This window comes from Leishmania infantum, chromosome 35 (genome assembly GCF_000002875.2).
Source record: "Leishmania infantum JPCM5 genome chromosome 35".
Lineage (NCBI taxonomy): Eukaryota > Euglenozoa > Kinetoplastea > Trypanosomatida > Trypanosomatidae > Leishmania > Leishmania infantum.
Window position 1 is genome coordinate 469,043 of NC_009419.2, and position 15,395 is coordinate 484,437.

The 15,395-nt window shown below is 60.0% G+C and overlaps 4 protein-coding genes across 4 annotated transcripts; all 4 read left to right on the plus strand.

Annotated features, from left to right (window-relative positions):
- Positions 1-986: 986 nt before the first annotated feature.
- Positions 987-2,456, plus strand: LINJ_35_1070 (putative protein kinase; the record flags this gene model as incomplete). The annotated part of the gene is made up of 1 exon (XM_001468884.1): positions 987-2,456. The coding sequence occupies one exon, from the start codon at positions 987-989 to the stop codon at positions 2,454-2,456; it is 1,470 nt and encodes a 489-aa protein (XP_001468921.1).
- Positions 2,457-4,940: 2,484 nt separating this feature from the next.
- Positions 4,941-6,683, plus strand: LINJ_35_1080 (conserved hypothetical protein; the record flags this gene model as incomplete). The annotated part of the gene is made up of 1 exon (XM_001468885.1): positions 4,941-6,683. The coding sequence occupies one exon, from the start codon at positions 4,941-4,943 to the stop codon at positions 6,681-6,683; it is 1,743 nt and encodes a 580-aa protein (XP_001468922.1).
- Positions 6,684-9,139: 2,456 nt separating this feature from the next.
- On the plus strand, positions 9,140-10,663 carry LINJ_35_1090 (conserved hypothetical protein; the record flags this gene model as incomplete). The annotated part of the gene is made up of 1 exon (XM_001468886.2): positions 9,140-10,663. One exon carries the CDS (start codon positions 9,140-9,142, stop codon positions 10,661-10,663), a length of 1,524 nt encoding a protein of 507 aa, XP_001468923.2.
- Positions 10,664-11,916: 1,253 nt separating this feature from the next.
- LINJ_35_1100 (conserved hypothetical protein) lies at positions 11,917-15,072 on the plus strand (the record flags this gene model as incomplete). The annotated part of the gene is made up of 1 exon (XM_001468887.1): positions 11,917-15,072. The coding sequence occupies one exon, from the start codon at positions 11,917-11,919 to the stop codon at positions 15,070-15,072; it is 3,156 nt and encodes a 1,051-aa protein (XP_001468924.1).
- Between the last annotated feature and the right edge of the window lie 323 nt (positions 15,073-15,395).

The window sequence follows — 15,395 nt, forward strand, 5'->3', positions numbered from 1 at the left end:
CGTTACCCAGCTCGGTTGCTATGCTCGACCTCTAACACTTCTGCCAGGCTGGAGGACTGAGAAGCCGTGTGTGAGTGCGTATGCTAATCAACGCATCAAACAAAACTGCTGTGATTGGATCGCGCTGGAGGAGGGCGTCTACCCCTATCGACAGCATCAACGCGGCAGAGCTGCGCGCCGTCGCATGAGCTTTCGAATCCTTATCCTCTCTCTCTTTTTGCGGGAGCAGTGGCCCACCAACGTGTGGTTGGCTACTCCGCACTTTGTAAGGGTCGTGCTCGGTGTCGTTCTACCAACACCGAGGCGGAACGCAGCATGGAAAACCTCCCTTACGTGATATCGGCCAGCTCTATCAAGTCCGCTGATAATCCAGCCGACGGGACCTAGTTGCGGCCCCCGCTTATCCAACGGCCGGCGTTAGACGAGCGACACGGGATAGGTGAGACAGGAAAGCCGAAAGAATGGGAAGGGGAGGGGGGCAGCGCTCTCTATAGCACCAAACCGGAAAAGTATGCATACCGTACCGAAGCAGCACCTTGAGTCGTGAGGCTCGGTGTCGAGCGGCACGGTCGCACATGCCTCTCCGTATTTTGGAATATCTGGTCATACGTGTGCTGCTGGTGGCAAGGCCCATTCTCGCTCCTCTGCACTTTATGTATCTCACTCTCACGCCATCGAAGGAGAGCGAGTGTTCACGCAGGGATAGACACACGCTCACGTGCCCTTACCGCGCAATAGCATCTTTTTTCTCTCTCTTTCTCTATCTGTCGCTCTCTGCACCTTCTCCGCACACTTGGTACTGTTTCAGGTCCGCTCCCGCCCCTCCTCCGCCGCCATCCCGCCCATCCACCACCGCACCGAACGCATACGCTTTTTTCTTGGTGTGTGTGTGTGTGTGTGTGTTTGTGTGCTCAACCACATTTGCTCGGCTTTTTTTTATTTGCTCATCGCCACGCAACCTCTAACAGGCGCACGATTGAGGCACCATGACCGTTCTGCCACCCAAGATAAACGTCCCGGCGACGCCGGCGCTGGACGGAGTCGACATTAACTCTCTCTACGACGTCAATCACGGCAAGCTCCTTGGCAAAGGTGGCTTCTCCGAGGTGCTGGCGGTGCGCCACATTCCTAGCGGCGAGATACGCGCCTTGAAGGTGATGATGCGCTCGTCGCTGGTTGGAAAGAAGGCTGAAATGGTGGCGCACGAGAAGGAGATTCTGCGCCGCACTTGCCACCCCGCCATCATCACGCTGCATGAGGCGGTGCAGACCCCTGACAAGGTGTACTTCGCCCTCGACCTCATGAACGAAGATTTGTTTGAATTTATTGTGCGCAACAAAACCGTCAACGAGGACCTCTCGCGCGCCATAATGCACCAGCTAATGTCTGGTATTGCCTACCTGCATGAGCAGAGCATTGTGCACCGTGACATTAAGCCAGAGAACATCCTCATCAACGTCGTCGTCAAGAGTGAGGCCAACAACGCAGCCAACGACGACTCCGAGTCGGCGACGCGGGTGGAGGGGCTCCAGGTGATGTCCGACATCAACAGCATCCCGCTGGAGAAGCTGAATGTGGAGGTGAAAATCGCGGACTTTGGTCTTGCCAAAGTTGTCATGGAGTGGGACGTCTGCAGTACGCCGTGTGGCACATCCTTTTACATTGCGCCTGAGGTGATCCGCGGCATTGAAGAGCAAGGTGCCAAGCCGCTCTGCACCAACCAGCGACTTGTCAAGAGCGTGGATGTGTGGTCTGCCGGCGTAGTCTTCTACGTGCTTCTCTGCGGCCGGCCGCCGTTCCATGGTCAGGTGCGCACCGGGCAGGACCGCCGCGACCTCCTCCGCAGGATTGACCACGGTGTCCTCTTCAACCCAAATCACGGCTGGGATTCCATCTCCGCAGAGGCGAAGAACCTGATTCTGAAGATGCTTGACCAAGAGTCCTCAAAGCGGATCACCTCTGATGAGGTTCTGCGGCATCCCTTCTTCACTGCCCACGGCTATTCGAGGCCCGTACCGGCGTCAGACGCACGCCGTCGCTTTATGCAGATGCAGCAGCTCTCTCTGAGGACCAAAGTCCCCGCTGCGCAGTCGGCCGAGGCCCAAGTCAAGACCATGTCACCCTTATCCGGCCCGGATGGGCAGCAGATCAAGGTCTCCTCGTCTGGTGGGGGGTCCTCCAGCAAGGGCAGCAGCAACAGCACGGGGAGCTTCCTTTCGAGCATCAAGGACTTCTTCGGCCACCGCTCAAAGCACACGTCGGACATCTCGAAAGAGGAGCGGCAGCGCATGCATGCCGAGTTGGCAGAGCTGCAGGCAACCGTGATCGCCGAGGAAGACCAGGAGGGGGATGTAACCTCCTACAAGCCCTCGATGCCGGTGAAGGAGGCGAAGCCCGCGCGCACAGCCGTGATGAACATGAAGGCAAAGGTGGGTCCCGACGCTTTGCGCAAGTGATAGCCGGACCCCTTTTTCCCGTCTCTGCGTCCCTTTTTCGTCGTCACGCTGTTCGGGTTTCTCTCGGACCTCTTTCCCTCACCGCCATTCAGCAAGCGGATCGCAGTACTCCGGCTGTGCTTACATGCTGTCGCTTGTGCAGAGGAGAAGGGTTGTAGACCCAATGATCAACTTATACCGCCTTACACCCCGTCACAACTGGCGCACACACACGCACGCACGCACACAGCGCAGCTTGAAAAGGCAGACAGATGCTTGCAGGGGTCGCGGTGCGCGTGGGCTTGTCTGTGCTACTCACCGATGAAGAAAAAAAGGTAGAATTGCGGCGATTTAAATCACACATCATGTTGTTGTTATCAACATCACCCGTAACCCCACCACCACCACCACACTTCCTCCCTCCGGTCTTTTGTGTGTCTTTGTTGTACTTTGGATCCTGTGCGTGTTCGGTCCTCCATCATTATGCCGCTGTACACCTTTTTTTTTTCGTTTTGCACTGGCTCTCGTGTCTCCCTGAATCCTCGCTCACTCTCCCTGTGTTTTTCTGTCGTATGCTCACACGCGGAAAAGCACGCACATGTGCTGTAGTGCCGAGAAGTGAGAGTGGTGACGCGTGAAGGCCCTCACCATCTTTCCCTTACACACAAATCGTCGATGGCGCCGAGGGCAGAGGGTCGGTGCAACAGAAGTGAAAAGTGGCGACAGACGCAAACGTGCTTGCGTTGCATCGATGTGCATGTGCGCTGGGCAGCACGTCCACACCTTTCGCTGAATCGCCCTGGTCCCTGTCTCGCATATTTCTATCCTTCTCGCATCTCCTACGGCTCCCATCCCCCTCAACCTCCCATGTGGCACCGCATCAATGAAACGCTCTGCAGCAAGGGAGCGACGCGCTGCTCCTGTTTCCAATCAGCGTTTTCCCTCCTCCATATATCCGTATGCGTGTGGCTGTGGTGGTGGTTGGGGAGAGGGGGGGCGGTTACGTAGGAGTGCTCGTTGTGCAAGTCGCTGCCTGCCTGCTCCGCTCCGGTAGCGGTAATCCTCTCTGTGCGCTTTGCCTTCTATATATATATATATATAGAAGTATTATTTCGGTTCGTGCTTCCTTTGCTCTGCGTTTCTGACTTTCCACGTACAAACTATGCGTAGCTCATCACGCGCATCTTCCCGTGTCTCGATGATTTCCTCGTTGTGTGGAGTTGTCATATCTTTGTTTGCTTCCTTTTGTTTATTTTCGCCGTCGCCGTCTTTTTTGTTCTTTTGTTTCGCTCGCTCGTGTTCTCGCATCCTTCAACCGCCACCACCCCCTCCACGCTCCCTTTTACTGTTGTCATCACTATTTACTCCGGTCCGTCAGTCAGTGACTCTCGCGCAAAACCAGATGAAATTCGCAAAGAGACAGAGACAGACGCACGCCGCGCAAACGCCAGTAAACCGGAAAAGAAGCGCGTGTGTCGGTATCTCTGCGCTGTGGCCTGTGTGCTTCGACTCCCTCTCCCCTGCAGCAAAAGAAAGGAAAAAGGGAAAAGATGCATTCATCGCTGCAACCGCCAAGGGCTTTGCTTGCAACACTTATGGCACGCAGCAAGCGCTTTTTTTCTTTTTTGCGAACGGTCACCTCTGCCCGTGCTACAGGAGTCCAACGTCATTCTATCCCCAGCCCTGCGACAGGGTCCATCGCTTGGCGCAAAGCAGTGGTAAACACGCCTTGCAGCAAAATGCCGACCCAGTCACCTGAGCACGACCTCACCATCAAAATACACCCCCACCCACCGCTCTGCAGGTCGCCCCGACCCAACGCCGTCCAGGACCTGGCCAGCCGCAGCAACAGCAGCAATAAATCGCACTGCCCTCTTCCCCCCCTTTACGTCGCAGGCGCTGGACCCTGTGATGCCACGCTGAGGTGTTCCTCGTCATCAGAGCTCAACAAATGCCGGGGAAAAGAAGGGGCACTGGGTAGTCCAAGTGCTGCACACACACCCGCACGTGAGCCTCTCCGTGTGAGAGCACAGAGCTTGGATTTGCGCTTTCTTCGCTTTACGCGAGCTTCTTCTCTGGCCCCCACCCCCTCGCACGTCTCTTCTCGGTCGGACCTTCTGCCGCCTCTACACCAAAGCCACCGTCTCCAGCTCGAGCTCTCTCCCTCCCTCTCTCTTGCTTTACTGTGTGCTTTCTATCGGCTACAAACATGTGTGCCTGTCGTTGTCAATCGCAACCTCCACATTGCTTTAAGAAACGAACATTGGGTGTTCTCCCCCCTTTTCCCTTCTATCTAACCCATCCACCCAGCTGTCCCCGCGTCCACAAGCAGCCTCCCTCACGTGCGAGGAGGTCGACTTTCCAGAGCACACGCGGGGCAGCCCTCGTGGGTGCTCAAAAGGAGGTGCAGAACCTGGCTGGGGCACAGCAGCAGCAGAGTAGCACCAGCACCAGCCACGGCGGGAATCTTAGTAGGCAACAAGGAGTCGAAACAGGTGCCAAGTAATGGGTAAGCGAAACGAAAGCGGTGGCGGCGATGTATCGTCGTTGCGCCGCCACCGCAGCCGTCGGTCCGACCGGCGTGACGACGATGACGACGTAGGCGACTACGGCGACCGGCATCGTCGTCGGCGCCGTGACAGCGACTCGCTCGCTGACCGCCAGCATCACCATCACCACCGACATCGCAGCTCGCACCACCATCGCCGAGACAGCGCGGAGGGAAGGGAAGACAGCAGTGATGTCACGCGATCGGAGCGTGTCTTACGGTCTCATCACCGCCCGAGACCGGAGCTCAGCGACAGTGACGACGAGTACGGCAACTTCAACGATAATCGTCTCTCGCGTCGGCGGCGCGACGGTCAGCAGCGTCGGGAGCGCAGTCGAAGTGAAGAAGATGACATAGACGACCGGCGTGGAAGACGAGAGAAAGGGAAGCGGTATCGCGACACTGCGGCGGCAGACGACGACGACGACGGTCGTCAGCAAGGTCGCAAGTGTCGTCGTGACGGTCGACAGAGCGTCGACGAGGCGAGTCGCAGCGTGGGTGGCAACGCTGCAGCAAACTTGAGCGATCGCCGCGCCTACGGGGATCGCTTCCAGGCGGGCAACAGTGCGGCCAGCTCGACTTACACGGCGAGCAGCACAGTGGACTGGAGCTCCCGTCGCGGTCGTCAGCGCATGCGGGGTCTTGCGTACGACGTGGACCAGCGGAAGCGTTTTCTGGGCTTTCTGGACCGCCGCGATGCATCAGGCGGCCGTGCGGCGGCAGCGGCGATGGAGTTCGGAATCGGTCCTGACGGCCTTGTGCAGATGCCTCCACCGCCCACGCTCGTGCGCCGCCAGAATCGCAGCCGGTTTGGCGCCACCGACAACAACGATGGAAACGGCAGCGGTGTTTGCCAGCAGCCGCAGCAGCACCGTCGACGACGCCCGCCCAACTCCGTAGCTCCGATGGCGAACACCCACGACAAGGACGGCGACGACAACAGCTCTGTTGCATCGCACGAGTCCCTCTACAACGACCCTGCGGCGGCAGACATGGGCATTCTGCCCGACATCATTCCACCGTCCAATCTCTACCGCGTCGCTCTCTGTGGGGTAGACCTTTCGGTGACGGCCTCGCACCTAAGCTCGATGGTGGCGCAGCTGCTGGGCGGTGGTGCGAAGCCGTGGCGCGTGCGCCGACCGGCGCGTGAGATGCTGCACGCCGCAGTAAGCTACAACCACGCTGCGCAGCAACAGCCTCGGCACCAGCAGCCGCTCCCATCAAACAAGTGCACCATCACGAGCGCAGCGTCGTCGTCTGGGGTGCTCGCTGACCTGCCAGCAAGTATGAGCAACACTTCTCACAGCGTCGAGACCTCACTGATCGACGTGCTGTCGTGCGAGCCCTCCATCATCGGAGACAGGGGCGTGCTCCCTGACGCTGACGGCAGCAACGCCGCCTCGGGCGTGCTGGGCAATGGGGTAGAGCCGATCAGCGGCATCTTGCAGGATGAAGCGGAGGGTCAGCAGATGCACAAGGAGGCGAAAGAGAACGACGAAGGCGTGCTGCCGGACGCGTCGCCGCTTCCGCAGCCACCGCATCCGGCCACCCCCGCGTTCTACCTCCCCGGCCTGCACGATGTCAACGGCCCGGGCGGAATGGTGGTGCTGGAGTTCACTGAACAGACGCATGCGCTCCGCTCCGTGCAGCTGCTAAATGGTGCATACGTGAATGGCCGACGTGTGGTCGCATCCATGTAGCCACCGCTGTGTCATCTCGTGCTTTGGTGTGCGTACATCTCAGATTGATCATTTTGGTTGCGTGTGTGTGTGTCTACTGGCGGCGCTGTGAAGAGGGTGCGGTGCGCCTTCATCAAGGGCTCACTTCGTCCTTGCGGCCCACTCACTCACCCCACCTCTCATTCGTTTCCGAAGACGTCACGACGGCAAATGTTTGGATGGCAGGGCATCGGACAGAAGAGCGTGAGCCGAAAGATGCGGAGCGCAGCGCGCGGTGTTTCATTCTTCTTTCTCCAACGTGTGCCCATTCTCTGCCGTGGAGCAGGAGTCCGACGCCACTCTACTCTGCTGCCCCCGGCCCTGCCACAGGGTCCATTTCACCTGGTGCGAAGCAGCCGGAGACACAAGCCCGTACAGCAGTGCGCCGGCCCAGCCATCGGAGAACGGCCTCTGGCCCAAATGCTGCCCCCTCAGGGTGCCGCTCAGGGCTCCCCGCACCAGCAGGCAGTGTGACGGCCGGGGGTGGGATACGCTCGAGCCACGCTGACGCTTCGCCCATCATGTGGATGGCACAGGCGTGTTCGCTGTGGCAGGTCGCTCCGACGCCACGCCGTCCAGGACCTGACCAGCCGACATCAGCAGCAATGAATCGCACTGGCCTCCCCTCCCCCCTTTGGGTCGTAGGTGCTTGACCCTGTCACCGCCAGAGGTGCTTCGGCATTGGCAGGGATAAGGGGGAGGGGCCGCTTGGCGTCCCCACACACAGAGCGAGGGCGCTGGACCCTGTGATGTCACGCTGGGGTAGTCCTCGTCGTCAGGGGCGCGTTGTTACAGCCAAGGCGATAAGTCCACACCGCTGCGTCAAAGGCGGATAAAACGGGAACGAAAGATGCACATGTGCACGCATTGTGTGCATGCCTCTAAGTGTGTGGGTAAATGGGGGTGGGGAAGGTGGGCCGAGCCCCGCGTGTCTCTCGCACATAGAGATCCACCCGCAGCCCCATCAGTAGCTCTCCCTTTAGGGTCGCTCCCTCTCGCTCTACAAAGTGTAACATCTCTCCTTCTCGCCTCTGCGCCTCTGCCGCTCCTCTTTATATTCTGCGCCCCTCACATCTCCAATCTTGTTCCTATGCGGCACCGCTTCGGCTTGTGCGCTGTTGCTGCTCCCACCCATGCATCCTTGGCTCTTAAGAACGAACGCACATACGCAAACGGCGGCGGGGCCTTTTTTTTTGGCGCGTGCGCAGAGCGTGACTCAAGCACCACAATCGCACACGTAGATCTACGCGCATACAACCCTCTCCTTTAGCCGCCTCTCGCGTCTCGCCACAGGGACCGCCTCCTCTCTCCTCTTTGTGTGTGTGTGTGTGTGTGTGGGGGTGCACCTATACATGCATGCATCGATCTGAGGTGCCTGCTGGAGGCATACACGTACACGGATACATACGGATCTGAGCCGAGGCAACATGGAGACGCTTGGGCTTCCCCTCACCCCGGGCTCGACCACTGCCATTCTGCACCCATTCAATGTTTTACGCGTAAGTTACGCTGTCTTGAGGCATGCCCTTAGCGCCTTCAACCCTGACACTGCGGTGGTGCGCCGCACGCACCACCGCTCGCGCTCCCACGCAGGGGCTTCAGAAAGCCGGCTTGGCGCTGAAAGCGGTGACGGTGGAGGTGGCAACGCGGCCTCGGTGGCGTCCTCACGCCAGTCGCGAAGGTCTGCGCGCAGCGCTGCAGGTGAGCCGTCAAGCGAGCGCCCGCATCGGCGTCACCGCTCCGATAACGGCGACTCTACGGCGGCGCCAACAGGTCAGCGTCGCCACCGCCGCTCTTCCATCGAGAGTGACAAGAGCAGCAGAGGTGAAGCTAAAGGGGTGCCAGCAGCGTCCTCAAACCGCCGCACGCGCAGCGCTGAAGAACCGCTCGTCGTGTCGAGACGTGCTTCCACGGACGGTGGAGGCAGCAGTATCACCAGCGCGCCCGGCTCGAGTGGCGGTCGGGTGCGCCGCAGTCATAGCGATGGATCCCGCAGCCGCGCACCGGCCCTCCCTGGCGGCCAAGTTGGCCTCGGTAGTGGCAGCACTCGCATGAGCTCTTCACTGGCATCTTCGGCATCGCACCCGCTTTCTCGGGTGGCAACCGCGGCATTAGCAAGTGGTCTGACCCCTCCACTGGCCCCTCCGCCCCCTGTCACGGACATCGGCAAGCCCCCGCTGAGTTCCCGTCGTCTCTCGAGCTCGCGCACCGCTGCTAGCACGCCCGATGTGGCGACTCGCTCGCGGCATCGTCATCACCGTAGCAGCAGCGGTGGTGGGCTCAGCAGCAGCAGTCAGCGCTCCTCACACTCGCGTCAAAGCGACAACGGCGACGACAAAGACGAAGCGGGGAGCAGCGTTATCGTCGTTCGCGATGGCGAAGCGGCTCGACTCGGCTCGAAAATGTCAACGTGGTCGCCGACGAGCTGGTGGCGACGCATGCGGGCGAAAAACATGACGCGGCCGGCGTACCTCATCGACCACGTCATTCATGCTGTCCCAGTAGCCATTGTGCACTACTGCTGTGAGCTGAAGCGGCAGCTGGCGACTCTGCCGCTGCTGCGCTTCTCAGACCTACTACCGTCGCCTGGAACAGCGAAAACGCGGGGCGGCACTTGCAGAAGCCCCGCGGGTGCAGCCGCGGCGGCGTGGTTGCCCACCGAAGGATGGTTTGAGAAGCTCCCTGCCCCCTACGTGGCCCACCTCCTCCTCATGCGGTGGATGCTGGCGGCGACCGAGGCGTACATTGAGAAGCTCTTCTTCGACCAGAGCCTGGTGGTGCGGCAACTGCGCAGCAAGCGGATTCGGCGGCGGTTGCTAGGCTGGGGATTAAGACTTGTATCTCACACTGTCTTTGATCCTTTCCTGCTGAGTATTGTGGTGCCGCTGCTGCTCTCCTGGGGTGCGACTCCCAACGCTGGCGACGCGTCATCGCCGCTGCCGTCACCGCCGCCTCGAGCTCTCTTCACGGTAGCCGGTGCCGTGCGGGGCCTGGTGATTAGCGCAGCGGGTGTAACGATTCAGCAGCTCTTGATGCCCCTGGCGAGCCAGCTAGTGGACCGGGCGGTGCTGACTGTCTTCGAGTCAGTCGAGTACCTCATCATGCGCCGCTACGCCCAGTGGTCGGACGAAGATGAGGACAATGACTACAACGAGGATGACGAGGACGATGACGATCGTGCGTCGCTCGCCTCGGGTGCTAGCGAGGGAGCGCGCTCTCAACAGAGTGTGAACATGTCGATTGCCACCACTGCTCCCAGTGGTGGCGGGGCGGGCGGAACGGCTACACTCTCGGCAGAGAAGCGCGTAGAGCATGTGCAGCGTCGATTGCGGCGAGAGCGCCGCGAGCGCCGTAAGCGACGTGAGCGGCGGCAAGCCGAGCGGGAGCATGCCATGCGGCTGGCCATTCTTCGCGCCATTGTGTACCGCGTCGTGGCCTCTCTTGTGGCCCAGTCGCTCATTGATCATCCGCTTAGCGTGTTGGTGGAACTGCTGCGCGGTCGCGCGACACTGCACCTCACGGGACTCCTTCGACCGTACGCGGTCATGACGGATGCGAGTGATGGACTTTCATGGGCGAATCTGTGGCGGTACGCCTTGCAGTTGGCGGACCCGACCGTAACGGTCAGCGACGCGACAAATGGAGGAGATGCCGACGAAGAAGGCGTGCCGCCGATGGTAACGGTGCTGCGTCGAGCCGGTCGCATGATTACGCAGGAGGTGGTTGTGCTGTCTTCTAGTGTTTTGACGGCATCTGGGCAGACGGCGGCCATTGCGGCGGTGCAGCAGCGCGCTGCACAAACGGTCGCGCAGGGCGGCATTCCATCAGCGGCCGACAGCGCACATTTCATGGCACGCACTCTTTCGTCCCTCTCACCCTTCTATTACGGCATTCAGTTCACTGTGATTGACAAAGTGCTGAGCTTCTACATGGCCGTGTGGACGCGGTTGACGAAGCAGTAGAGCGTTTCAACGAAAAGGCAAAGAAGACGAAGTCAACGCGTGCGTTTCTTTTCGTTTTTTTTTGTTTCGTGTGTTGTGCTTTTCTTTCGGTGGACATCTGTCTAGAGATGCACCTGTTCTGAGTGTGCGTGCATGAGAGGGTGCGCGCATGCACCGCTGCTTTAGCGTCCAATCACGGTGCTCGGTTTACCCTTTCCTCTGATTCTTTCGCGCTCTCCATAGATATGTGCATGATGATGATGCGGTCGTGGTCATGTGGCCGCTTTTTCTCGGTCTGCGTGTGTACGTATAATCATACACACACACACACAGACACGCACCAACCCCCCAACTCTCTCTTCATGGTGTTGCGCGTCTCCTTCCGTAAACTGTCGTTCTCTCCCTGTTGTTGTATTCTTGTTCTACCGGTGTGTCCTCTTATCCGTGTGATACGGCGCCCAGGGAAGACGGAGGGAGGCGGCGGAGTCATTTTGCGGGTGCGTTTGGCGGGGCGCACCACCGTGCAGACCCTCATGAAGTCAAAAAAGAGTGCATCTGTTCAGGTGTCTGTGACGGAGGGAGGGCGTGTTTCTCGATCGCTGCCGCGTGTTACTCTGGATGCTGCGTTGCACTGCAATCCTCAGCAGCAGCAAAGTGCGCACGAGTGTGTCTGGCTGAGCAGACCTCCCTCGCCAATGATGACGGCGCTGATCGCCCTCCTTCTCCTCTTTTCTTTTTCAAAGCAGCAAAGCGTTTACCAGGCCGGAAGCAAACAACATGCAAACCACTGCACGCATACACCTGCAGCCGCACATCCGTCAGCACTTTGCTCTGTATAGCGCCTTGTTCTCTATCTGCGTGGGTCTGTCGGCCTGTATATGTGTGGTGGTGGTGATGGTAGTGTTTTGTGTGGGTGAAGGGGGCGGGGGCAATCGCACAAGAAGGAGAGTTTGGGGTCGAATGCGCTTCCCTCCCCTCTTTGCACTTCTCCTCCTGTGCTGCAGCAGCCATCTCTGTGACGCGCACAAGCACATGCACGCATTTCTTTCTCTCTATATATAGACACCCTTCTCTCTCCTCTCGAGCGCATTTCTCTTTCACGGCCTTCTCCTCAGGTGGACATCACCGCCAATCGCAACTACGCTATTTGCTGCTGCGTGCGTGTCGTATATAGAGAGAAAGGGGATTCGACTTTGGCACAACCGCCGCCGCACTCAGACTTAAACGCAAGCATGCGGTTCAGCTGCAGAGAAAGCAAAGGCGTTCACAAGTACATGCCGCCCACGACCTCGTCCTGCTCTGCCTCGGCGAAGGTGCCGCACCGTATCGTGTTCGAGTCGGAAGACTCGTCCTCGAGTGATGGCGAAAGGCACAAATGTGGCGGCGACTCGCTCGCGCGAGAGATGAAAGCCGCGGCAGAACGGGAGCGTCGCAAGAACCTGCACGCGGAGAGCGGTCGCGCCAGGCCGCCTCGTGCACACCCGCTCGCTCCATCGGGCGCGTCCACTGTCAAGGCGTCGTCGACCGCGGTGCCGCACACGGCAGAAAAGACAGACATGTTCGGCAGTGACTCCTCCTCGTCCGACGCGGAGACAGAGGACGAAGCGAAAGATGCGATCAAGCCAGCAACGGGGGAGTCGAGTCGGCAAACGTCCACGGCCGCGTCCCTCACGCCAGCATACGCGCGTGGCAAGGCAGACGGCGCCGCCAGCAAAACGGCACACGTGCAGGGCCTCTCCTTTCGGCGGGTCCAGGACGGCGAAGCAAACGGCAAGAAGCATCTGCTGACAGGGGGCACTGAGGGTGGTGACGACGAGGAAAGCAGCAGCAGCGAGGACGTCGGGCTGCACATTAACAAAGCGTACGCGGCGCGTTACGAAGAGCAGAAGCGTAAGCAGGAGCTCCACACGTTGACGGAGAAGTACAAGGGGAAGCTTGGCAAGGCCGCCGCTCTCGGCTTCGACTGTGACGACGACGAAAAGGGTGAGAAGGACAGTTCTGATGACGAGGAGTTTGAGGAAGACGACGATGCGCTGCTCCTCACTCATGAGAACAACCTCAGCTTTGCCAAGGCTCTGTTGGCCGTGCGCAAAGCCACGGTGCCGCTCCGCGTCAGCAGTAGCGCCAAGAAGGGCAAAACGGCCGCAGTGGCTTCTGCTGCCCACGATGAGGACTCCCCTTCATCACCCGCCGACTCCGAGCCCACTGCGGAAACCCTACTGCCAAAGGAGGAGCTCCTCAAGCAGCGCTTCTTTCCTCCTGCGGAGGAGCAGATTCGTGTGAACACTGACGTCTTCGAGCGACGCATGGCGCAGAAGCGGAGCAAAGCCGCTGGCAAGAGCAAGTTCACACTCGCCGACGAGTACAAGCGCGCCCTCGAGGCCACCGCTGGGTCGGAGGATGCCGTGGTGGACGACTCCAACGAGGCAGGCGAGCGCGACGGGCTGCGAAAGCTGCGACCGCAGAACGCAGAGGAAGCAAAGCTCCGCGCTGCTTTCTTGCGCAATGTGGAGGACAGCACCAACACCTTTGAAGTGGTCCGCGGCGCCACCTCAGCATACGCGTCAGCACCAGCGGCGTCCGATAACGGCGAGGACAGCGCAGACGAAGACGAGCAGCAGCGCAGAGCCAGTGAGGAAGAGAAGCGCTTGCTGGAGGAGGCGTTCGCGCTGAGCATATCCGCTGCGGCTGCCAAGAAGAGTGGGAAGAAGCAGCAGGGCGCCAGCGGCGATGGCAACGAAACTGATAGTGAAGCGTTCCTGCGCGACTTCTTCATCCAGGAACTCTGGCGCCCTGGCGCGACTCGGAAGAAGAGCAGGGCGCACAAAGCCAGCACCGACAGTGGCGAGGAGGCAGAGGGCAGCGACGGAGATGCCGAAGGAGACGAGTCGGCCGGCTCATACTACAACCGCCTCGCCCAACTCGCCCGCGAGGAGGAGGACGAGGCCTTCTTCAACAATGCGGAGGTGTGGGAGCGGGAGTACCAAGAGAAGAAGTACCGCCACCAAGAAGCGGAAGAGGAAGCGGCCAACGGCGGTGCGTCGGCAGCGCACGTGCAGACATTTCCTCGCCCCATTGGCGAGGCAGCGACGGGGCTCCTCCGCAAGCCGGATACCACACGCAAGGACGCGCGGCAGCGGCGCCGCGAGCGCGCAGAGGCGGCTCGTGCACAGCAGGTCGAGGAGCTGAAGCGACTGAAGCACCTGAAGCGGAAGGAGATCGAAGACCAGCGCGCCCTAATCGCGTCCGTCGCCGGCTTGAAAGCGGCGACCACCGCGAGGTTTGGCGGGGATGAGAAAGAGGAGGCTCAGCTGGCCAAGCTGAAGGCGGTGTGGTCGGACAAAGACCTCGACGCCCCATTCGACCCGGCGGAGTTCGACCGCAAGATGGCGCAGCTCTTCGACAGCGATTACTACGACGAGAGGAACGTCGACGAGGATGAGATTGCGTACTTTGACGAAGAGCTCGACAAGGAGTCTGGCGAGGACGACGATGGCACGGCAGAGGCCATCCGGTCGGGCGAGGCTCCCGCGCTGTTTGCGGCGAACTCACTGGAGGAGGCACAGTCGATGATGCCGGCCGTCTTGGCGGCGAAGGCGAAGAAGAAAGGGAAGAGCACCGAGGTCTTCTTCCACGATGACTTCGGACCCTCATCGGAAGCCGGTGCCACGGACGCGCTCTCTCTCCTCTACCCTTCAGAGGCACTGCAGCAGCTGGAGAAGGAGCAGCAGCAGCTAAATGACCTGATCGCCTCCACTACCGGAAAGAGCGAGACCGACGCTGAGCTGATGGAGCGCCTGCAAGCGTCCCTGAAGCAGAAGGAAGAAGAATACTATCAGCTGCACCGCGATGTCGGCGCAACATCGTCAGGCGGCGCAGGCGCGGGCGTCAGCGGCGGCTTCCGGTACCGTGAGGTGCCTGCAGAGGACTTTACACTGTCTGTCGAGGAAATCTTGGCTCTCGATGATCGGCAGTTAAACATGATTGCCCCCATGAACTGCTATGCGGCGTACCTCGACAAGGACAGCAACGAGCGGGACCGTCGTCGTATTGAGCGCCGCCGGCAGAAGGGCTTCCGCCAGGTGGACTCCGACCGCACCTCGCGACGCTATGGAAACGTGAAGAGCACTTCTCTGTTGAGCCCAGAGCAAATAAACGATGAGGAGGGCAAGGCGATTGCGGCGAACCTCTCTAAGCGCCTACGCGAGGAAGGCGAAGACCCCGATGCGCCGCTGGAGATGCCAAACTACAAGCGAGGCCGAGGCCGCGGCAGACGTGGCGCACCGGTCAACTTGTCGCGTGGCGCGTCGTTCTCTCGAGGCAAGTGGCCACGCACGGAAGGTCGTGGCCGTGGCCGTGGCAGCGGTCGAGGGGGCTTTTTTCCGTCCGTTCGCGGCGGCAAAGGAGGGCGAGGCCGTGGTAGGCACTAATCGAGTGCGCTCTTCGGGCCCGGCATCCTTCGCTCTCCTCACTGCACGCTGCCTTTCATGCACACGCGCACGGTGAGAGAGACAACTTAACGGCCATGCCCCTCTGTGAGTGTTGGAAGGGTGATGCCTTTTGTGGAACGTTGGCGCTGAGCTTCTTTTTGTCGGTGCTTTCCTTCGTTTGCTTCGTCTTGGACCTAACGAGTAACGCCACGCAGCCCGTTGCTCGGGACTCTTTCGCCGTGGTGCACTGACACGCATGCACACACAGATGCGCAGTGGTAAACTAACTTGAAGAATGCAACCCACTGATCAACAACAAACCG